Source organism: Numenius arquata, chromosome 9 (assembly GCF_964106895.1).
Source record: "Numenius arquata chromosome 9, bNumArq3.hap1.1, whole genome shotgun sequence".
NCBI lineage: Eukaryota > Metazoa > Chordata > Aves > Charadriiformes > Scolopacidae > Numenius > Numenius arquata.
Window position 1 is genome coordinate 24,601,073 of NC_133584.1, and position 24,814 is coordinate 24,625,886.

The 24,814-nt window shown below is 44.5% G+C and overlaps 1 protein-coding gene across 1 annotated transcript in view; it reads right to left on the bottom strand.

The window, feature by feature from the left end:
- Positions 1 to 22,747, bottom strand: part of YEATS2 (YEATS domain containing 2) — a 49,795-nt gene extending 27,048 nt beyond the window's left edge. The window contains exons 1-12 of the mRNA XM_074153301.1: positions 22,648 to 22,747; positions 19,504 to 19,601; positions 19,310 to 19,402; positions 16,000 to 16,242; positions 13,679 to 13,794; positions 12,357 to 12,518; positions 10,820 to 10,931; positions 9,146 to 9,190; positions 7,919 to 8,105; positions 6,015 to 6,254; positions 3,956 to 4,114; positions 1,443 to 1,546 (exon numbers count right to left, since the gene is read on the bottom strand). Coding sequence (XP_074009402.1) covers positions 1,443 to 1,546; positions 3,956 to 4,114; positions 6,015 to 6,254; positions 7,919 to 8,105; positions 9,146 to 9,190; positions 10,820 to 10,931; positions 12,357 to 12,518; positions 13,679 to 13,794; positions 16,000 to 16,242; positions 19,310 to 19,402; positions 19,504 to 19,601; positions 22,648 to 22,747 — 1,659 coding nt within the window. The remainder of the gene's footprint in view (positions 1 to 1,442; positions 1,547 to 3,955; positions 4,115 to 6,014; positions 6,255 to 7,918; positions 8,106 to 9,145; positions 9,191 to 10,819; positions 10,932 to 12,356; positions 12,519 to 13,678; positions 13,795 to 15,999; positions 16,243 to 19,309; positions 19,403 to 19,503; positions 19,602 to 22,647) is intronic.
- Between the last annotated feature and the right edge of the window lie 2,067 nt (positions 22,748 to 24,814).

Sequence of the window (24,814 nt, forward strand, 5' to 3'; positions counted from 1 at the left end):
TTAGTTTTCAACCAGATCAGTTGCCTACTCTGGTTCACCACATCGCTACATGGCTGATAGCAAATAGGGGGAAGGTGTGAAGACAAGGCTAGAGGCATAACCAGTCCTCTGAACAGCAGCATGCATATAAGACATTTTAAAGTGACTGAAGAAACACAGCCTTGAGTAATTGAAAAAAAAAAAAATACAGAGAAAACTAGCACTCAGTGATGAGAAATGGCAAGTTAAGCACAATCTGTAACATCACACTGTAACATCAGACACCCCCTCCTCTTTAAAGAAACTGTAAAATTACAGCCTTTCCACCAACCAGAAGGCACAGGGTCATAAATCAAAATATATATCTGTTTATAGAGCTCCAATTTTTGTATTTTTCAAAATACATTCATTTTTTAACTTTGCCCCGGAAGTACAGAATTCAACTGCTACTAATGACATGTGCCTACTTCGACTCAGTTAAAACCTTTCAGAAAGAACTGTCCCAAACCACCGAAAAATAAAGACCAATGAATGGTTTTCAATGCAGTTAAGTGAAATCCATCTGAGCAGACAGGCTTTTAAAAGCTGAATAGCTGCACACCTGACACTTAAAATGCTACTCCAAACTAATTAGTTCAGACAGCAATCTTCAATGCTTTTTCCCTAGTAGACACAGGAAGCATTTCAGTTCCAAATGTAAAGTGATTTGCTCTCTTCAGGCTGACTGGCAAACCTTTTTCCCCTCACCAGATCCAGAATTAATATTCTTGTGACTTGGAGACAGGGAAACGCTCCTGCTTCCAGCAGCACACCCACCAGCTGCTTTCAGAAAGAGCTTCACTGATGCTACTTGCCTGCCAGAAATATCTTTTCTAGTACAAGATGTGGGAGAGATTTTATGTGAGACCATTCAGCTTTGTACCTTTTGGGCTTTGCAGATCAGAAGCATGAACCCTATTCATCACTGTTTGTTTACACATTTGGTTACTCCACTGTTTACACAAATATTTTTCTAAATGCAGACAGTTGTAAAGCCACTAAATGAGCTATTTTCAGGCTGCTAGGAACAGCTACTGCAGAAAAATAATGAGCAGAGTGCAGGTTTTGAGACAAACACCTCTGGTTTAATCACATACTGTCACTAACAAAGTGAAGATCAAAGTCAGCTACAGAACAGCTTTTTTGAGAGATAAGACACTGGAAGAGCTATGCCCTCCATGGATTTCCTTGTAGAAAAGCGTAAGAGCAGTGCCTTTAACAGAGGTGTAGGCAAATCTAATTAGAGCTGCATGAAGTGACACTATCATCTTGTATAACCACCATGTTCTCATACAGCTCCATCTGTCAGACACAGTAAACCTTATGAAAAGACAACCAGAAGAACTTACCCAAAATGCAGAAAAGCCCTACTTAATAGGAAGCTGGATTTTAAGCGGAAAGTATACACCTAATGAGAACATTACCTTGACAGTTGAGGTGACAAAACTGCTCCCATGGGTCTTTGATACAGGAGATCCAGTTCCGTGAGAGGCCTGACAAGCACTGGTCAGTTTGCTGGTTGGGCTCCCTGCGTATCGGGAAATAAAGCAGATGTCAGGTGAGGGATGGGGAGTGGTGCCACTGAACACAAGAAACCTCTTCTAAAAAGAAGCACTGCATTTTGACTTCGTATGCTCCATGAGGCACTTTGGTGGGAGTTGGCATGGGCGCAAAACAAACCCACTACCGATTTTCCACCTGCAGAATTCATGCCCCGGAGAAGGTACTCTCCACCCAGAGCTCCGTTTCTTGCAAACAAATGGTCAGGCACCTTCTTGGGCAGCTGAGCATATCTGCTGGCGGTGTGAATATGTGAAATTGGGACACTAAATGAGCTGACATCAGAATTTGCTGCTGCAGATATAACACCCTCCACTGCCCAGAAGCCCTCTGAACCTACACTAGCCTCAGATACTGGCATGGGGAAGGCCTGGAGTAGGCTGGAGTGGGATGGAAAAGGAAGGTTAGAAAAGGAGAGAGACAAAATGGAGAGGAAGGGACCAAGTGAGGGAGGGAAAAGGAAGAAACAGAAATAGGGAATGAAGTCTGCAGAAGACAGCTCTTGCAAAATCACCATATGGAGACGTGTGCCACAGCACTCTCCTGACCCTCTGAGACAGATGGGGTGAACTTACCCTGCCGTTACCAGAGCGTGTAAACAACACTTGCTCAGCAGCAGCTTTGTTACTGTTGTTGGTTTGGTTTGTTAGTTCCATTTGCTCGAGAGATGCCAAAGCCATGGATTACACACATGAAAACACAGTAATAGTCTCTCATGCAGCTGTACTACAATCTGCACTTTAATATAAAAGTAAACGAGCAGCCATTTCTCGCAATGATGGGGTCTGGGAAGGCTGGTTTTCACAGAGCGTGAAGTTTCAGATCTCACCCCTCTTTTTAAATATGATCTGTGACTTTGTCTATAATATCACATCACACTCTAATCCAGCCTGGCTGCTGTTGCCAAAAAGCCAGTTCCACATTCTCTCTTGCTCCCTCACTCAGAGTCTGGTGATGACAAAGCTTGATTTGGGGAGGGGATGGTATTAATTTTCTGCTCTGCCACTGTTCTGGTCTGACTCATGCAGGATGCAGGGGAAGCAGCAGGAGTGCAGGGGAGGGAGAGGCAGGAGGCAGTTTCTTCCAGGCCAGTCTGTACTTACATCACACTAACGTGGTGGGAAACTGCACCTTTAGTGGCGTTAAGACTCCTATGTCCAAACCATCTGGTGTATCTACAGATTCTATCCTCCATGTACAAATCTCTACTAGGAGAACATGAAAGTTACCCAAACCATGATAAGCCACACATGCAGACAGTCAAGCTGGAGGTAAGGAAGAAAAAACAGGAAAGAAAAGACAGAAAATCCCCAACCAAATTAAAAAACCCCACCCTATTGGTGAAACAGCTTCAGTGTTACCAAGAAAGCCCCAAAACATACTTTAAAAAAAAAAAAAAATGAGCTGTGACTATGCTCCCTGTACCAATTCCCTCTGTGATGAAGTTAAAATGAACGTGACAGTTGCATTCCTTCAGATAAGAGAAGGAGCCACTATTAAAAGAATTTTTGCACCTTCCAACTGTGCCCAGCGAACAGTTTGTATGTTAGATGCTGTTGGACGCTGCAGTGAACCACATGGCTCAGAGTATCCTTCTGAGATGCTGGCAAGCACACACATACACAATCAAGTGTTTTTAAATAGATAGCAGTCCTTGGCCACAAATCACAACAAACAAATGACTTCTGAGTGACCTTTCTTTCAGCCCCAGCACAAAGATAACCAGCTGACTCCCATACCCATCACCCATCTCCTGCAGTTCAGTCCTCCTCCCACCTTGACCCCAGGCTTATGTCACCACTAAAGCACCAAGGGAATCCAGTTAGAGGAATCCAAATCAGCTGGAATCAGACCAGCTAGAAGTTGAGAGAAGCAGCAGAAACTAGCATGGCTGTTCTGCCCAGTCTACTCAAGCATTTCAACACGTCTAGAGGAGCGTAAACTGGGACTTCAGACTGATCTGTAAGTCGCTGCAACCTCTCCGTGCTTTTTGCCCATATCCACAACACAGTCCTCACCCAGCCTGTGCACTGTTTCCGTTTAACTCTCTGTGCACCACAGTCTACATTACTTTTGCCCCTTGCCTTTGTGCCTGCAAAGAACAGGCGCTCTTTGAAGAGGTACCTGTGAATTCAATTTGCCTTACACTATGTGCTGTTTCCCAAAGGAAGTTATGAGATAACTTATAGTTAACTATAAGTCTGAGATACCCTTAACTGTGCTACATCAGCCAGTTGCGCAAACCAACAATACCTTCCTCTTTCTTTGCGAGTACTTTTCTATCTTCACAAGCTGTTATTATACTAATAATTTTAAAGGGAGAATAAACTTGAACAGGTAAGACTAAGCCACTGCCTTCTGTGATCACACTACACACCTGTGCTTGTGGCTGCTGCTCCAACCATCTGTCCAGGCTTGTCCACAATAATATACGGGTTATTAATGACTGAACTAGCAGAGCCTTGCTTCATGTGCACCGGAGTGGAGGTTGGGGTACGAGGTAGCGGAGATGGACTAGGGGTCGATATTGGAGAACCTTAAGAAAAAAAGTCCAATGCTTCTATCTTGTAAGTGTTGTAAGAACATAAAAAGACAGCAATAGTAGTACTTACTTCAATGGTTTAGAGAAGGAATATTTTTTGAGGATGCAATTCCCAGCCTGAGACAGATCACAGGACTTGAAGAAGGAAAGAGGAGACAGAAGGAAAGGAAAAGGCATGTAAAGCACTATGGCTCATACCTACCCTGGACATTCTCTGCCTACCAGGACAAGGAGGATTCAAAGGGACCTTGAGAAGCCATCTGGTCCATTCCTGAATCCTGAGGGACGTTACCTAAATCATTCTCACTGCCAAGACCAGTCCATCCAAGGAAATGAAGAAAGAGAGCTGAGCTCGTTGATAGGTGCTCTCTTTCCCTTGTGGAGCCCACGGTACAGGCATTCAGAGCCAGGAACTAAGCAGTTCACGTAAAAAGGCTGTGTGATACAGCAGCCATCAGACAGGCATGGCCACTCTTGTCTCTTCACTGCTCTCACTACAGCAGAAGCCCTTGAAAGCAAACTGTAAAATGTGCAACTTCTAGGTAAGAGGACCAGGAGAGAGAAAAACTAGAGAAGAAAGCTGCATCGGGGGTAAACAAGAAATGCAGAGAAAAGGACAGGCAAGGAAGTGATCAGAGAGAAGAGGTGGCAGCAAGCACACTAAGCTTCAACTGCCTGTTAATATGCTTTCTTGGCAGTGATTGACAATTAAAATGGAACATAAATGCTGACCAAATAAAATCCCCATGTCTTATAAACTGCTTTTGAAATCTGAAAGGGGTGACACTTCTCAGCAGACAGCAGAACCTTAGAAAAGCATTTAGCAGGGAAACATTTAAATAGTAAAGATAAACAGAGAATAGTTCAAGGATTTTAAGAAAGATAGGATGGCCCCTCTAAGTCTTGCTTTCTGGGAAGCCTTGGGAAAGAAGATCAAGAGAAGAGCTTATTAAGAAAGAAGAAAGCACTTGGCATAGGTTCAAATGTAAATCAGCCTGAGTACAGTTTTAAGATGTCAAGGAAAAAATATTGAGATTGAATTAAAAAAAAAAACCCGACAAACCAGACAAACGAGGAAAACTGTTTGGGAGCAGATCATCAGAAATCGCACAGACTGATACCTGGTGCTTCATCCTCTCTACCCTGAATACCAGAAAATGAAGGGCTGTAACAGGTCATCTTTCAGCTTCACAACATGCGACATGGTGAGCTGCACATTAAAACTTTCTGATGCAAAACATCATCCAGTGGATGGCATCATGCCCAGGCAGGGAAGGGGCTGTAAGTGAAATGAATAAACAGCACCTTGACCATATTTTGTTCGGAAGCTATCAAAAGAGTATCCCATTGCTCACTGCAGTCAGATGACAATTTAATCCAGCAGAGGGTGGACATTTCAAAGAGGAAGACCAAAGCTTTTCCATCCGAGGAGATATCACAAGAGGGACCATTTGAGTCTACAAGGTTGACCCTAATTATTTGCCCAATAATCAGAAAAAAAAAAATTCATCTTAATCCATCCCAGCTGTCTGAAAGCGGGAGGGAGAAGAATGGCTTCTTCCCACATACAAATATCACACATGGAAGATGTGTCCTTGCCTGGGCCTTTCTGTGGGTAGTAGTCCAGCTAAAGACTATCATTTTCATACTTGAAAGCATTCAAGAGCAAGGAGAGAACAGCTCTCATCCTGCTTTTGATCTGATGTGAAGCATTTCACACTTGTATTTATTTTCCTTGAGCATTAAGAAGTGCGTTTAGCTCCTTATTCTAGTTTCCTACTGCCTGATGTTCACACATTGGCAGGAAATCAGGGGAAGGACGAAAAACAAGTCCAGCTGGTTCACTCTCTTGTTTTCCAAGGTGAAGCACTGGGATAGGTATACTAACATTCACCTGATACAATCTTGCAACTCATGGTGATAGGCTGGAAGGATTTTCCTGGCGACTCTGCAGGGCTTGGACTCTGACCTTGCGGCACTATTTTACAGCTAGCTGCAATGGGTTGAAAGGCTGAATTTCCATGAGAGCCAAAGGTAACTTTCTGTGTGGCTAACTTGGTGGGAGTCCGTTCTATCGAAGATGGCAGGGAATAAAACGTGGCATGTCTTTCGGTTTCAGCATTCCCAGGGAATCCTGATTAAAAAGGGAAAAGAAGAGAAATAGTTCTTAGGCTGAGATATCTAATTCCTTACTGTGCTTCTCTACACAAAAAAAAACTTGGGTATGACAAACACGCTCTTGAAGGAAGGAAGGAAAAGCAACTGGTGGGCAGCGCTGAATGGGGAGGAAAGGTAGTAGGGGGTTCCTCCTGTGCAAGCCTGTTGGATTTGTCTCTGAATAGAAGAATAAAATACTACCATGCACAGCTTGTTCAGCTGCAGCAGGTGATCAGCCACTTCTTACACATTTTCTTGGAACGACCTTTCCATTAACCAAAAGCTGCTGGTAGTTTCATGTCCTTAATTAGGGCTCCATAGGACTAAGGCTGGATCTCCTTCGCAGAGAATCTCGCAGCACATTTTTTGGAGTAAGAGCCCAAGGCGACCACCTACTGCCTTTTGACCTGAGTTAAGGAATCCACCTTTACCTGATGTAGAAGGAGATCAACTAACCTGGAGCTGAGGAGATAAGCCACTGCCTGTCAGTGTAAGAAAGAGGCAGGTTTACTTCCTTCCTGTTGGCTGTAGCACTGCTCACCTAAAGGTTCCGTCTATCTTCCTGCTTGAACAAAAGTCTGTGTATTTAAAATTTGGCTGCGTTTCTCCTTTTTTGGCCACAAGAAAACACTGCATTTAAACAGTGGACACTCTTCTCGCTAAGCCAGGACACTGGCAGTGGCATTACGGCGCCTGCCAGAAAGCGCACCATGCAAGACATCAGCTTAAAGCCCTGCCTTGAACACAGGAGTGTCAGGAAAAATCAAGAAAGGCATCAAACCATGTTGCATGCAACTGTATTTTGAAATATAAAAGTTGCTGTTTCCAGCAAGTTTTTCACACTAAAACATGCAAACCATAAAAGACACCCTTGTTTCTCAGCCCAGTTAACCAAGGTCTGTCATGTAAGCCTTGACACCACGTATCTCAGAAAACAAAGCTAAATGCTAACAGAGGCACAGTTTTTACTACTTCGTGCAAACTAAAAATCCTAACAGTGTGCCCAAGTGGCCAGCACGAGCCTGTTTCAGACAATTCAAGTGATCCTGAGACATCAACTGCTGCCCCATTGAAAAGGGCGCTGCATTTCCTGATCGTACAGGGGAAGGTAAGAGACCATGACACACACAGATGCCATCCCTCAGACAAACGTATGCTACGTCTTTTTCACTTCCTATTTTCAACACCACAGTTATGTAGTCATTTTTTTTCTCCCACAGACACATCATGTTAAACACCAACTTATATAATTGAACACACCACTAGACCAATTCCTTAAATCTATACACAGTCTCCAAAACATTCAGAAACCTAAAAAATCCTCTGAAGACAGTCTGCCAGGAACAAAACTGCAAGTGCGATTCAACAACCTTTTTTCCAACTCCATCCGCTGCATAAAGTTCCATATTTAGCAAAACAGAGCCCACTCACAAACTCCAGATTTAAAAAAACCCAAACAAATAAACCACAACAGTTTCTGAGTTGCATTTCAGAGTACATTGAGGAAATAATCCTCTGAGGTGAGTAAGCAAGGAGCAGGTGGCACTGGCAACCTTTAAGCCAAAAGAGCAATTAAGAGGAGGTATCCAGAAGAGCTGAGGTTCCAAGAACTCAAATTTCACCAATACCCATTTGCTTTACCTTTGTCTACAGAAGCATCTGGGCTGGAGTCCCGCAACTGTTTAATTGGTGAAGAAGCTTTGACTGGTGCTGGGATACTCAATGGCAGTGGTAAAGACGTAGGAACGTCAGAAAGGTCAGACTCCGAAGACTGGGAGAAGAGATACTCCTCGCCAAGGGAATGCCTATGTAGCTCCACATCCACTACCTTCCAGAAATAGGCAAAAGGATGACGTTAATATTTGGTAGTTGGGTAAGGATATAAAAAGTGAAAACAACTACGCCCTTTGTTTTTATTTTAATGCCTGGAAACCTCTCCCTCTCCCCCCCCACCTCTGCATAAAACTCCCACTCATTTCAAGGAGACTTCCCAGAGGTCCATCAGCATCTGAGCTAAGACAAAAATCTTGCAGCATTTACCCACCATAGTAAAATAGCACATCTCACAGTCCACAGGGAAATTTGAAGTGAACACTGTAAGGAATAAGAGCCTAGCTGCAAGCATCCCTCTAAGGAAGGGACTGCATACTCCCTTGGGGACTCACAAAAAACTGTGGCTTGCTTTTTCTGTCTTTTTTTATAAGGCCTTGAGAAGCACACCACATTATCTACTCTTCAAAAATGTTCTTTAATCACAGTAGACATCTCACATTAATGTTTTCTCCACCAAATGAAAATCTGAAATATTGCAATTTCACCATAAAAATTTCCATTCACTACAGTACAAGGGGAAAGTAATATAAAAAACCCTTCAGGGATATAGCAAACTGAGTTATTCATTCATTTATTTTAAGTTTTAAGAGATCATTTTCCATGAAGATACTGAATCTTGACAGTGTCAGAAACTTAAAAGTACTTAATATACTGCAAAATTTCAGCAGGATAGTTGGCTGATCCCTTTAATTTAAATTCTTTATGCATGAGATCTGCAACACATCAGAATGCAAATCAAGACATTTGGCACCAGAAGGTCCACAAAGAAATAAAACTGTAGTACAACTTAAGTTCTTCATGAAAGAAGAGCTGGAAACAGTCTCCTATGAACTAGAAAGGGGAAAAAGTGACTGTTGTCATGAATAGTGACAAGGTGTCGTAATCATTTCATTTAACAAGAGAGCAAAATCTACATTCCAGAAATTGTGAAATTAAATGGGTCTGACTCTGTGCTTAGTTCCGTTTATCTTTTTCTTTTTAAACATCCTTAAGTGAATCAAAGTACAACATCCATCCCACGACCCGCTGACTCACCGTTTCTGCACCAAGTGTCTGCAGGCCTGTGTAGGTCCTGTCCAGCTGGGTAAAACAATACAATATATTTATATTAACCAGGGCAAAGCCATATATTAGCTAGAGCTTACATTACAATTTGTTTGAAAGGGGTTGAAAGTATGTTAGTTGAGCAGCAGTGCAACAAATATTTGAGGGCACAGGGTCAGAAATCTGTGTGCTCTGTTTAGTAACCTCTCTTCTGCAAAAAAGCCACCCAAACCCCACACTGAAGTAGAAAGGAGCAAAAAAGCTGAAGGAAATGAGATTGTTGGAGAGACAGAATCATAGAATGGTTTGGATTGGAAGGGACCTTCAGAGGTCATCTAGTCCACCCTCCCTGCAATGAGCAAGGACATCTTCACCTAGATCAGGTTGCTCAGAGCCGAGTCCAACCTGACCTTGAATGTTTCCAGGGATGGGGCAATTATTATTTCAATCTACGAGGTCTTCAAGGAGTGTCCTCTTTTATTCCTGAGATTTAAACTAAGCAGCACAAAAGCTATGTTTGCACTATAATTTCGATTAAATAACTGTTCACACCGAGTATCAGCTGATGAAGAGGCATCTGTTAAGATGCCTATATATAATGCTCTATAGATAATAGAGCAAAGCTGGGTTTGGCAGGCTCCTGGTGCCCAGACCTCAGGGCCAGACAGGCTGCCAGCCACAGAGGAGGGCTCAGCTCACTCACATCACCTCATAGCAGCCACAGGCTCACCACGCAAACAGCAAAGATTTGCTGATGTGAGTTCTTGTGTGCCATGGACTGGCTCAGTTTTCTTCTCCAGGCTGGGCTTCCTTTGCTGCACAATGTCCACTGTACTGTTATCAATTTCTCCCCCAAGTTATATCCCTCCGAATATATTTTACTCATCATCTGCATTAAATGCTCCAGGGGAACATTTCCAACTTTCTCTACCGTCTATATTTGGGGTTGCAATGAGGTATCTATATTAGCATGAAATTCATTAATGCAGGCAGATTTTAAATAAAACTAATCACGTTGCTCAAAGAAACAGGAAACTAAACCAGCTCAGAACTTAATTCCACTAACGCTAGGGACTGCTGATTAAAAGGGAAGCAAAAGCAATGGCCTAGTTTTTCAGGAGCGCTGCATACTATAAATCCTATCAAGTGTTGCAGGACAGGTGAATGAGCTGAAGAGGAAGACTTTCTTCAAAAAGAAAAAAGAACAAATGGGGAATCTCAGCCCCTCCTTGCCCACTCTACCAACAGAGCTAATCCCTAGCCGTTACGTGCAAGTGGTGAAGGAAGAGAACAGATACAGCAATCACTTTACCAACAGAAAGATAGCCCTGCAGCACCCTGTCAAGTCAAAGCCAGGGAGAGCACATTAAAATTTAAAACAGCAGAGAAACAACAGGTAAATGCTTTGCTGCTCTGAGCAGAATCAGTTCCAGCTTCTGCAAAGCTGGGTTCCTTGGCTACTGCATCAACTCCAATATAGCCAAGGCAAGACGCTTTCCTGGATCTTTTTTGATTCTCCAGCTCAACTATTCACATGCAAACGACCAGCAGGACATACACACAACAGAGACAGGCAGAAGCATGCACACACACAAGTGGAGCCTCTTCTAGATTATGCAGGAGATCTCATTTAATTGCCTCTTCTCAAATATTTTGTTCAAATACCTTCAAATTGTGTATGATATCGATCCTCTTGTTCTGGCTATCCTTGAAATGTATCTGGACTCTCACAGGAAATTCTCCCCAGCCTCTCCTGGTAAGGTGAAATGGAGGTTCTCTGGAAACAAATGGTGATTCACATTTTAGATGCAGAAGCGGTACAGCTTTTGCCTACCTTTTTTTTTTTCAGAAAGCCAAAGACTGCTTTTCTAGCTGGCCACTAAAGCTATCTTCAGGCCTGCTATTCACCACAGAGAGAATGCAGTCACAGAAATGAGAATTTTATGGCTTTGGACAGCTGAAAACACACTTTCATTTTGCACAAGGGGACAGGGAAGAAAATGGTAAAACGCTGGATGAGAGAACATGGGAAACAAGCATCTTAAAGAGACAAAAAAAAAAAAAAAAGGTTGTGTCATGCCAAATGAAAAATACTTGTTTCAAAAAACCCCAAGTCAGCTCCCAGGACAGAGCTGCAAGGTGAGTTTTCAATGCAGCATTTTGCAATCACTTTCTGCTATTCCCTATCTAGCAGCAAGAAGGTATGTGCTTCATATAACACCAAGAGAACAACATACAGACAACAAGGACAAGTTAACTCAACCACTGTCATTCTCTGCGCTGAAAAAGAAGGGCCTATTTATCTCTAACATCTCCTGTTACTTTGTATTTCAGCTTGGTTTTTTATTGTAAATCCCAACCGTAGTTTCACAAAGAAACAAAACACCCCAGGTTTAAAGGCTATTTTTAGTCCGGAACATTAATGTTTGCTACCATGACTGGGACCGTGCAACAATCTATTAACCAGACGGGATTAAAACAGAAGACGGAAGACATCGGATACTAGAAACTGAGAAAGGCACATAAAGACAGCAGTTGAGTGCAATTTAGTACGTTAATACAGGAAATACAAAGGAGGTTGCTTTTGTTCTGCTCACGGTTGCCTTCTCAGAAACATTACATTCTCAGAAACAACGTAGTTTGAAGGCATCTTCCCCCCCCGTCTTGTCCAATGGAGCAAGAAGGAAAGACTGACAGGGCATTTCCCTGCAGCCGTCAACAGGGAACTGATACTGCTCATCTCATTAGGGTCACAGCTTTGGATACAGGTTGGGAAGAGGACAGGGAAGCTGCCCTGTGTCTGTAGCACCAGCACCATTACACAGATGGGAAACTTCTTGAAGCATGAAGCCAACCCCACTGGAGAAATATTTGGGAGAAGGATCTAATTTCTGACCCAAATACACAAGTATCACTAAAACTTGGGCAAAACAGCTTTCTGGGATTTCTCTAGCCTGAAATGCAACAGCTGAATGCTTTTTCTCAGTAGGAAATTCCAAAAAAAACCTGTTTGGCGCATTTCCTACATAAAAACTAATTTACTTTTACTATTATTTCAGAGTAAGTCAAGCCAAGCCAGAGGTTAAAGACAAACATGGAATACTAAACCAGAAAAAGAAGCTGCTAACTTTCTGAGAAACTTGGCACAGTAAGCCTGGCAAGCATAAAAACTGGAATAGTGACTGGAATAATTCCTTATTACCTCACTTCTACCAGGTCATTAGGTTTGTAACTGGGATGGAGGAAGAACCAAACTTTCTTGACAAAATGATTTATGCTGGGTTCTCTCCGAGAGCCTCGGACATACACCATCCACTTATGGGTCGACTGATCATTTTCTTCTCTCTTGTCTGGGGGAATGTACCTGGCAAAGAAATTAAAAAACAAACACAAGCTAAAAATTCCAAATATATAAATACCACAAAAGTATTTCAGGAAAGATTAGGCAAAAAACATTGGGATGGTAAAATTCCTGCGTGAACCTTCCCCCTGTAACATTCTACTCATTACTCCTTACTCTGACAGTTCATCCAGAAACAGATACAGGTCCCATAGTCTGCGTCTATACTTCTAACACATTTCCTCTATTTTAATACACAACTGCCATATGAAATTCATCCATTTAAACATTTGGCTCTTAATTAGGAAGACTTAATTTTAACATTTTACCACTACCAAATCCCTTTCCCTATCTTATTCTGAGATATCAGGAAGCAAAACTGCATCCGAACACAACATCAGCAACTCCATAAATACAAAAAATAACAATTTTTAAGAAACTTCGTAGTCAATATTTGGTTCCGGGATCAGACGGAGGTAGATTTTCAAGACACAATTCTAACACCCTAAGTCCCATCAGCAAACGTTTGCTACTTTCTGTGCAAGAGGAAAAGACTGACTTGAGTGGTGCAAGGGTGGAAAATTAAAACCTGAACTTGTCCATAGTTTCCTAAAACGAACACCTTTAATTCACTAAGTTTCTTAAAGTTCAAAATTATGTATATTTACCTGTCTTAAACTTTTTTGGGGAAAAAAATTATAAATAAAAACTGTAAAAATTAATTTCTTCAGACTATGCTGGATTTTCACAATTTTCCTCATTCTGGTGGTTTAGGATCTTGGTTTTTTTTTTGTTTAAAAAACTACATTGTCCCCACGGACACAACGAATTAACCTTTAGGACAACTTCCTAGTCCAAATTTTCATGGAAAAACTTGGGATTTCTAACTGGTCAGAAAAGACAGAAAGACTCCCCTTGAGGGAAACACATCTTAAAACCTATACATACATATATACACACACACACACACATATATATAAAATAAATAAATAAGACAACTACTAAAACACCTGTTCCTTCCACAAAAAAAAAAAATAATCATGCAAACCTTGGGTACAGTGACTATTCAAATGCAACACCTCATATTGTGAGCAGCCTAGCAATTTTATTTAGCTCCTAATTTTAACCTCCTATTCCATTTAATCCTGAAACAAAGGACCATCCCTCAGACTCTGGATACTAACTTGGAGACGTTGCCAACGACAATTGTTTTCTTCACATAAAGCCGTGAAGTTTCATCACTTGACAGTCCAGCATGTCGTTGTCCTGGTTTTTGAGAGCTTGAAACACCCGAACTGTCCTGAGGGTAGGGGAAGAAAAAAAAAGGCAAACAAAAAACCAAACATTTCTCTTAAACATCATTTTGTTTGGCACTAGAAAAGTAAGGTGTTGTTAAAAAAAGTAAACCTGCACAGTTAAATGAGAGACCAACATTGAATCATCCCTAAAAATACTTAAATTGCTATCTAGGCATGTTTAAGTAACTCAGGCGCGCAACAGTGATATACTACCTAGCCAAGTGTACACTGCATGGCTTAACTGAGCGTACATTATGCGACATAACATGGATCTGAGCCATGAATTCAGCTTGGGTTTCAAAAGCATTGCCACTGCACTATCTGAAAAAAAATCCAAGCACTGCTAGAGTGGCATCATGTTGGTCACTAATCAGAAACAAAGCTAAATGTCCCACGAGTGGCTTCTGAAAATCTAAATCTTTTTTATTCCCAGCCTCTGCTGCTTTGAAGGAGACTCCATCATTGCTTCATGGTGAAGAATTGAGGTTGGGCTGGAGACAAGACTTCAGCTTCAACTCAACAGGGAGAGCAGTCAGCCATTCAACGTCACTGACATCTACATAAGCCTACAAATCCACTGCAATACTTTGGCATAATAAATCCAGCCTATGCAACCTCAGCTATTAAGCAGTGGCCAGGACTCCCTCGTAAAACAATGACATGACTGCCCACAGTGCCAGTGCAGGCTGAACTGCTGTTTGCATGGGAATGAAAGGCTTTTCTATGACTCTCTTGGATAAAGCAGCTGTCCACAGAATGCCACCATCTCGTGAGCAACAGAGTTGGTGCCACAGCTTCCTGGAGGGTACTCCACTGAGTGCTCGTCAGATGAGGGTCAGCGTGGGGAGCAGTGGAGTCACTAGGAACTGCTACACCTCCTCCCTTAAGTCAGTGATGCCCCAAACTGCAGCAAGGAGCCACAGAAGGCTGAGATGGCTCCTGCTCCTCATCACTCCCTCAGCCACCCCATGGCCACAGCCTGCGTTGGTCAAAAACATACCAACACGCTACACCCAAGCAATACAACTGCTCCATCAACACCCTCAGTGCAGAAACAAATTATATTGGTCTGGTGGTTTATGATATAGGTGGGTCCACATTATATATTGTGTATCTGCCTTCCTACAGACCCTAGGCAGGGTTTCAGCAAGCTGTAGCCCTGTATCAAGGGGATATCAAGGTGCTGCTCAGTGGAGGCAGAATCATTGCTCTTTCTGCCATGTATTATTGCAACTTGTTCAGCTGCAGAATGCAGTCATATGCAATGAGATACATCCATCCCTGGTTTGGGTTAGAGGCTGTACTCCTCTGGCAGGCCTGACAGCTTAAAGGAACTGAAAGGAAACTGAAGAGTTTCATCTCACCTGCTAAGGCACATTTCACCTGCAGCCAGTGAGAGAGCATCCCCAGTGGAGCTAACTGCAGCTGACAGGTGAAGCATTTCCGTAGCTGCACTGCAAGCCATGAAGGGAATGGATCCAGGTCAAAAATAACCCAGAAAACAGTATGGGGGAACAATGAAAGAAGGTACATTTAACCTGGCTCGGTCTAGTTCAGTTAGGCAAAAGTGGTATTAGCACAACAGCAAGCAGCACCACCAAGAGAAAAGCAACTCAAACTATGCACCCAAGGCTCTACCAGCTCACGCTCACAGGGTGAGCTAATCCACCCGTGTCACGATGTTTTCTGCACAAGGCTGCTGAGGAGGCCAAACCCCAAACTCCAGTGGTTCAACCACTCTAAGCAATGCAGTCCTCATGGACACCCAGGGCCAGGCAGCAGCATTACTTCTTAAAAACACTGCTGGCAATGACACATCTTGTTCTTCTCTCCAGGCTCTACCCTTCCTGACCTGACTTCCATCTGCACAGCAAAACCCTTTGCTCAAGCTGTGAAACACCTCCTTCCCCAGAAGCTACCAGCCGAGAGAGTGGCAGATAGTTGTGCCAACACCAACACTACCACTGCTGCCTGGCTGACCTCTCTGCTGGGCAAGACTGAGTTAAGAGGAGTTACCCAAGTTACATGCACTTCAGATAGCCTTCCAGCAAAGCCAGCCTGAGAGAGTGGGAGCAAGCGGTTGGAGAGGGTAAGAAACAGATCTTCAGCAAGGTGGGTGAAAACATGAAGAGCTCCTGGTGCCAGCACTGAGTCCAGACAGAGCACACACCTCCAACAACTTGACCACCACTCGAGTTTTACTTTACCCGGCCAGTATTTCTGCTCTGTCTCTGGTCCAGGCTGTTTGTCAGACGCTCGTCTGCGTCCAAGTTCCCATTGTCTTTGTCTAGGAGAAAGTCATTGTGCTGAGAGAGCGAGTCAGTCTCGGAGTGGTTGGCAGATGGAGTGTCTGAGCCCTGGTTAGCTGGAGACGAGGATCTGGAGGGTGATTCCAAGAATTTCTTGATTGAAGGGTGATTAAGAATTGTCGCATCACATGACCTGGTCCCCTGCAACAAAGAGGTCGGGCAGATCTGTCACTATTTCACTGCAGCCCAGATAAAAACAAAGCTGCACCAGAAGCAGAGTAAAAAGTCAACGTATGAAGAAAGAGCAAATATTTAATCAGCTGCCTTGTAGTAAAAACATATGCTGCAGAAGATAAAAGCTTACAACGGTTCTACAGAAACAGGACCCCAAATTGAATCTGTACCTTTTGATCTCAGAAACCCACCTGGTTTTGGAAAGGACAACTGCAGCCTACTGTCCCTTTGAGCTAACAGCTTCCCTTCCTGTGTAGCCACCTACTGTCTTCTATCATATGAAAGACCACAGCTGCCCGATTCCTGCGGACAAGTAGGGTACGTAAATGCATCAGGCTCTTTAGTTTTGATACTGCCTGGCAGCCTTGCCAGTGCCTATGAGGCAAGCTGCACATATTAGCACCCTGTCTGCTCCCAAAGCTCCCTAAAGAATAATGTGCTTAGGCATGTTTGCAAACTTTCCTCAAAATGGACATCTTAGAGCGAATCTTAGATCCTTCTAAACCTGCAAGGGGGAGAACAGGTATGTGTGTGTGTGAGTGTGTTTAAATCTTTTTTTTTCATTACTGTGACAAAGGCCAAATATATTTTTCCCTGAGTTTGCTTTTAACCTCAGATGTAGCAAGGAAAACATCCATCACTCAAAGAAAGTGTCCCTTAGCCACTTCTCCTCCCAGCCATCAGTCCTCCCTGTCACCTTGGTCTGATGATGAATCAACTGAAGGCAGCAGAAACACCCCTCTGCCAGCCGCAGAGCGCCCACAGATAACCTCACTCCAGCTCCTGAAGCCACACACTCACACTTGAGTTGCACTGACAGCTTTTCTTGCATGCAGTATCAGCTGAAAGACGCCCTTCTTCTTCCCTGCCCAAACCACCCGGATCAGCCAGGCTGGCACAATTATTCATGGGAAGCGGGCAGATCACAAAGAAAAACAAATCAAGAAACTGATATGGGATTTGTCTGTTTGGGGCTTTTTTGTTGGTTTTATTTGTTTTGTTAGTTTTTTTTTTTTTTTCTTTTTCCTCTGTGGGGCTATTTTTAATCCACACAAATTCCCTGATCCAAAATTCTGCCAACGTGATGGAAGGGGTGGCATGGGGACAGACACCAGCACCACTACAGAGCAGCAGAACAGCCCTTGAGAGCTGGTAGCAGCTGTGGAGTTAAACACTGATCCACCTTGGACTTCAGAGCTTCATTCAAGAGCTTTCTTTCCAATTGCCTCTTAGGTGTGTGAGCAAAGCAATTACCAACTCTCAATTACCCACTCAAGAGCACTTAAGAGAGTTATATCCATATATCCAATGATGGGGACACACATACAACATGACCAAAAAAAACCCCAAACCAAAACAAACCACCACCAAGAACCCTTTTTTTTTTTTTGCCCCTACCTCTAGTCAAGTAAACTGACCAACAGCTTGCCCACTAATTTGTAGGAAAATGTAATAAACTAATCATAGAGAATCATAAGCCTCAAACCCCAGCAGCAGCAGGTTGAAAAACTGTTTATATTTATAAGAACATGTTAGGAATTTGCAAATGATCTGCCTAGAAGTTCTGAATTAAACTACAATGATTCCCATTCGACTAGAAGCAGAAACAAAGCAAGCATTCGCTGCCAGATGAGTCAAAAAGATATTAACCACAGATTAAGAATAGATAACAAAGAAAACAGAAACCAGTAACAACTTCAAAATAAAAAGAGAACTGATTTAGCTTGCATGCAAATCAGGAACTTTTAGGAGAAAAAAAAAAGCAATCAAAGATACAGCTACGCTAGACATAAGCTCATAAAGACTTCGGGAAAACTAAACAAAGCAAGGTCACACCAGTAAGTTTTGTGAACACTTTGAAACAATGACAAAAGTTAGTATTTCTGGCAAGTAGGAAAATCGGCAAGGAAAAAACAAACACCCTGCATGGCAGAACAAGTAAAGAACAGGGGACAGTACAAGCTCTTGCTGACACATGATGACAATAGACAAAATTCTTCGGCCGCCTACACAAAAACCAAGGGGGGAGAAGGGATCTTCAAGCCTCCCGATACTACCATAATCTTTCTCAACTCCAGTTGCTCAACTCCAGTTCAGTGAGGGAAAAAAACAAGCTGGACCTCTTTGTTTTTACCCCCCTCCAAGCCTTCTGGAAATCACAACAGGAAAACAGCAGTAGCAGTGAGAGCCACTGAGTGGAAGATAAAGTCTCATGGTACTAGAGTGAAGCCCAGGTTTAGAGTATCCATCCACAGTTTTCAAAAAAATCAGCTCTTTAGTGGAGTTAGACCAACTCCCTGAACTGAACAGATGGTAACTAAAATACCTAAACTGGTTGTAAACTGCAGGTCAATTGGGAGTCCGCATGAGTCACGCACACCCTGCGATTACCAGCCCATTAAGGACAGAGTGCTCAGAACCACGGTTTAACTAGTAGGGTTTGGGTTTTTATTTTTTTAATCTCCTTGTGAATTTTTAATCTTGCTGTGATATCTCCTTGATTTACCTCCTGCTTTACCACTGCCATCAGTCTGTTCACCAAACCATTAACAGACTGGCTGCCAGAGTAAAGGGAGGATGGTCTCAAGTAATCTTGATTTTTATTTTTTTACCCCGAGAAGTTTCAAAATGCATCTGCTTCCCTTCTCCTCCTGTGAAAAGGGAAAATGCGTTCCCCACTTTTCAGGGCTTTGCAAATACAAACTGTGCGGTGTGTGAGAAACAAGATGCTCTCATGCAAGAACTGATGAAAAAAACCCACAGGGTATTTCAGAAACCAGAACCGAGTGCTACTGAAGGACTCCTCAACCGCTCACTGAAGACTCATCTTTGCCAAGTACCCGATGCCTAGGGGTCAGTGACAGAGGTCAGTGACAGAGGTCTCCTCTCCCACTGCCACCCAATTTGCAGTTCATATTCTACCATTTCAGAAAACTGCATCTCAAACCCAAACATCAGCTGAATAGCCAGTGAACTACACATCTTCCTTAGCAAATATTCCCTAAAGTCTTATAATTCCCAAAGTAATTTTTACCTCTCCAGCTTTAAGGAGACCAGCAGACGCGTAATAGTTAGCCACAATACAGGCACGTAGCTTATCCATCATCCTTCTTGCTTCAATCAGGCGCTACGAAAAGAAGACATAATATATATTAATAACGGATAAGCACTGCAGCGATCTCCCATACACCACAATCTTAAGTATTTTTAAGAACAAAACCTTTGTACCTGATCTATAACTTCAATTTCATGTTCTTTACTCTTCATTTCGACAGCAAACTGTTCTTTTATAATTGTCTCAATCTTCTGCACAGCAACATCTCGAGCTATCCAAGGCCACACATGGAAAATAAAGAAGGAAGTATTTATATTCCTATTTTTGAGGCTCTATTTGAAAAAATAAAGATCGGAAATCATAATGGAGTAAAAAGTGAAGGGATAATAAGTTCAGCAAACACAAAAAAAATGGGAAGGATAATTCTTCTGCAAAAGAAAGTAATTTGTCTTAACAAAAACCACACGCATCTTTAAAAGCTGGTTTATGTAGAGGGCTATTTTTTCCTTTTTAGATCCGAGATGATAAATAACAGAAGATGAGGAGAACAGGACCGGTCTGTTTACTTCTGTCTCAGTGAAGCTGTAAACAGTAGAAGGAAAACTCAAATGTGCTACGGCCAAGTGTAGCTACCGCTGCGATTGCGCAGGAGTCTGCTGGAACACCATGTACATTTTTCTGCTCTCTTTGGCCCAATTCATATCCAGGAAATTTACACCACATCATGCAGCAATAATAAGGCAAACTAATACTTCATATGTTTAGCACTGGCATGAAGTGCAGCCTGCTCTGGTGTACTTTACAAGCCTTTTATTACCCACAAAAGAAACTACACTATCAAAAGCTGGTCTACCTCTTACAAAATCCTCCTCCAGCACAGCAGTCAAAAAATGTTAGCCTTTCAGCAGGAGTTTATTGACCTTAGTGGAAAGCACGTAGTTTAGTATTTCAAACTGTGCTAATACCCTACTGCAAATTAGTGGCTAAGAACTAAATTGGCATCTTATTGTGTTCTTCTAGAGCATGTATAAACATAAGAAGAACAATTCTTTTTGCTTTACATCTACCATAGGCTTGAAATATTGCCCCTCCTTTAAGCCGTGTCCATTTTATCAGGGGGTTCAAACAACATCTGTTTTTATCAAGTTCTAAGCAAGAACTTGGAAAAGCAGGAATTGTACTTCTAAAAGCAAGCCTGGAAAAGATGCTCCAGCCTGAGTCAGAAACAGTGACCCCAGTACAAAGCAGATCAGAGAAACAGCCTGTGTTCCTCTTAAAAACACTCTTACAACATTGTTTCTATGTGGAATAGGAGGCAATAGCACCAAGACTTTGTTCTGAGCTTCAGGGGAAGCATTTGTTTGCCTAAAGGGTACGGATCTGTTTGAAGAGGTTTCTAATGTCCCAAGAGAGAGAGCAAAGAAATCAAAAGCGAGTCAAAACTTTCCTGGTATGTTCCAGTTAGCACACATAACTTTACTGTCTGATCAGGTATTGACAATAGGAATAAGGCAATTGATGCTTCCACTTGGAACAGGGGCATCCTAAATATATTTACTTATTTCCAGATATGCATATATATATTCTAGGACCAGAAATAATTCAAGCCTACATTAAAACAGAATTATGGTTCAATCTGTATGAGTAATCCAAAATTAAAAGCCAGAGGGATATAATTTTCCTTGAACCATGAACACTGTGCCTCGGAAATGCACATGTAAGGCTATACTTAAAATAAACCTAAACAGAATAAGGTATGACATGTGCAGTTCAGACAGGGACAACTGCATCTCTTCCCAAGACTGATGCCATGCAACACCAGCATTATGACAATTAAAGCACTTTAGGATTTGTGGTTATATCACAGAGGCTTTTAAGAACACTTTATTCTCGTATTTTTTCCCAGCTTAGCTTCAACCACAGTCCCTAATTAACATCGTGTTAGTGAAATTTGTATACTTATCGGAAGTTGGAGATCTTCCATGACAGAAAGAAGCCAATTTGGAGGCATCATCTGAATAGAAAGTTCACTTTGGCAAGGACAGTTTTCCAAGGCCCTGAGACTTTGCCTGCTAACTATGAAGACCTTCTGAAAAGTTGCATCAGAAGCGGATTAAAAACCCATCTGCAGTCCCCAGGACACTCCACCACAGAGGGCTGTAACTTCTGGCAGCCAGGCAGGGTAGGCAACTGGGAGTGGTGATGCTTTTCTGCCACGGCCAGCTCTGCCTGTCAGGACCCCTAACTGACCTCGCAGAGAGGACCTGCCCAGAGTTCAGCCTGTTCAGTTCAGACGTGTCCAGCTGTTTGCTGTCCTCCAAAACATAACCCACAAAGCCATCATCTGTCCCCCTCCAACTGGCAGTTCCAGCATCCTGCTCTGTTCCTGGATCTTCTACAGATCCCACAGCCAGCTTCGTTTTTCCCATCTCCCTGTTTGTCAGCTCCTCCCATCACGATCCTCTCACTAGCTGTGCCATGCCAAAAATCACTAGCCGACTCCCTGTCCCAGGGGCAAGAAGCTCTACTCTCATTTGCCCAGAGACAACTGCAACCTGTCCCAGGCACCCTGCCAACAGGCTGGTTCCCAAAGCAAGCATATCCGAGCGTGCAAAACGCAAACCTACTCATCCAGCTACTCTCTCCACTACACTTCTTTATCCACCTTTCCTTCAGTCGAGTAGCTGCTCCTCCTCCTCCCTTGCGTCTTTAAAAGCCCCTTGCTGCTCCCTGACTTACCCCTTCTACACTGCTCCATTTCACTTTATCTGCCTACTCTTGCAAGCACTTATCTTCTTCCAGGAACCAGTCTATCGCAGGGTCATGGATTTTCTCCCTCCCACATGCATACTGTACTGTGACCTGTATCCTCCAAAGATGTGAGCAAACTGTCAATCTTTCTGGAAGCAGACTTCAACTGCAAAACAAGCGCATAGGTAGGAGCACATCCCAGTGTGGGTAACTGCTGGGAAGATGCACTGCCAAACACTTCGGCAAGCAACAGGAACCAAAGTAGAGGGCTGGGGTCCTGAAGAGCTCATGCTCTAGCTGCCATCATGCACCAAAGTCTAAAACCCCATGCCTTACTGCCTGCCACTGCAGAAGCCCAGTTCAGCCAGCAGGTAGGAATGTCTCCATGTACAACAGTCACATCTTCCCTTGGCTATACAGAGCTATCGCAAGCTCCCTTGCTCAGTTCTGCCCTTGACTCCTTTGCTCCTACCCTGGTCCTTTCCTGACCTGTCTGCAGACAGCATGCACATCCCTAGCATTGCTAACTCTACCTGTGAGATCCCTTTGGATCAGACAGCTCCTACCTGACTGTTCGGCTGCTTTGTGACGCTTGTTGGGATGTGTGATGGTGATCTCCTCGTAGTCGGGGTCCTTCTCTGCGATCACTCTCTTGATCCCAGACATGTTCTCTCCACTAGTCCACCAAGAGGAAAAATAAGTGTTAACATCACCCAAGCTACTTCCTGGGCAGGCTTCAACCTCCCACCACGGGGAGGCCTAGAAAGAGCTGGGACACCTCCTTCCCCAGTTGCTACTGATTAACCCACAGCTGCAACATAGGACACTGGTCCCACCCTTTACGGTCCAGGAGCGTCAACCGCCTCTTCATCTCGGAAGCTCACCACAGCCCATGTGTGCACAACCGTGGCAGTGGCACCATGGCAAACCACTGCCTGCTGAGGTGAAGAGTCCCCTGTGCCCCACCAATCTGGGAGGACACCCAGCTGTGGCCTGAGGGGTGGCCGCCAGGCTCTGGGGGGACACCCAGCTGTGGTCTGAGGGGCGGCCGCTGGGATCCAGGAAGACACCCGGCTGTGGTCTGAGGGGTGGCTTCGGGAGAGCCGGGTTTCCCTCGGCAGAGGCACTGCCTCCTCCGGCGAAGGGATCGCTCGGCCTGGCCGAGCCGGGAGCTCCCTCGACCCGCACCCCACATTCCTGAGGAGACTCCGAGGCCCTGCGGGGCTGCCCGGCTTCCCCACCGCGGGGTAACACCGCCGCTGTCCCCGGCGCTGCTCAGCCCGGCTCCCCGTAGGCAGGGGCCGCCTTTCCCCTCCGGCGGGACCCGCCGCCCTGAGGCGAAGCCGGTGGGTGGGTGGGTGGGCGGGGCAGCGCTCGCGCGCCCGGGCCCACGTGCCGCTCCCCTCCCCCCGCCCGCGCGCGCGCGCACACACACACACACACACACAGACACAGACACACAAAGCCTCTGCCGCCGCCACGCGCTCCTCCCTCTCTCCCCCCCCCGCCGCTCACCCGCGCGCCGCTGCGCGCCGCCCGCCGCCGCCTGCCCCCGCCCGCCGCCGCCCCGGGTCGCTCAGCGCCGGCCCCCGACGCCCCGGCCCGACGCCGCCACCAGCGCCGCCGCCATGAGCGCAGGGCCGCGCGGCCGGCTGCCCGTCAGCCGCTGGGGCGGGGACCGCGCAGGCGGACAGCGGCGGAGGGGCGGGAACGGCGGGCAGGTGCCGCCTCGGCGGGGGGCGGGAGGCAGGCCCTCACCGCCAGCCCCGCCGGGCCCTGAGGGAAGGCGCAGGGAGCGCGGGAGGACGCTGAGGGAAAGGCGGCGGAACCGCGCCGGCTGCGGAGGGCTGACCGCGCCGCTCTCTGGCGCTGGGTGCGGAGGTGACGAGCCGTTTGTGGGCGCTAATTGACTCTCAACGCCAGTGGGCACTAACTGACCCTCAACACCAGAAAAAAAAACGAGATTGGCGACCCTGTAATGTTTGGGTTTAGATATATTCATGTATTGGCCTAATCCCAGTTTATTGTCTGAAGCAATTTTAGTGATAAAATTTGAAGAAGATATCTTCTATAGCGGTCAGTGAGGGAGGATGATTAGGAAAAACCCCAGGACACGAGGCATGGCCTGTCTGAGGTGCGGGACCCCAGAGACCTGGTGTCCCCTCACAGGGCTGCCCTTACCTGTTGGGTGCACAAGCCTTTTGCTCTGATCTCCTCACAGACAGGCTTCAAAAACACCTCATACCACACTTTCCACTCACTATATCTCATAGTCTCTCAAATCAGGGCTAAAACTGTCCAAATTGGTGCAGTTAGTACCACAGTTTGTGTTCGGTTTTGGCTGGGTTGTGACATCTCTCCAGTGCGGCTACTGGCAAGTAGTGCTTTGGTCTGTGGTAGTCCCATGGCTCGCGCAGTGAGCTGCTCATCAGCATAAATTAATGTCCTGCTCATACATGTATTTTCCATCCTATTTATAAAGCTGCTAATTATCAATCCTATGTGAATGTTCAAGACTAGAGCCTTAAAGTCTTTTGTGATTTCAGAACCACTACTACGATGTTTTTCTGACTCCTGACAAAGCAAGAAATGTGCACTATGGCAAATCGAGTTGAGACTGTTCCTGTACTTGAATTTTTACCATGCTTATCAGGAAAAGTAAGTATATAACATAGTTCAATTTTATTTTCTTCCTTTCTCCTGCTTAACGGGAAGAGGAAGAGGCTGTTGTTC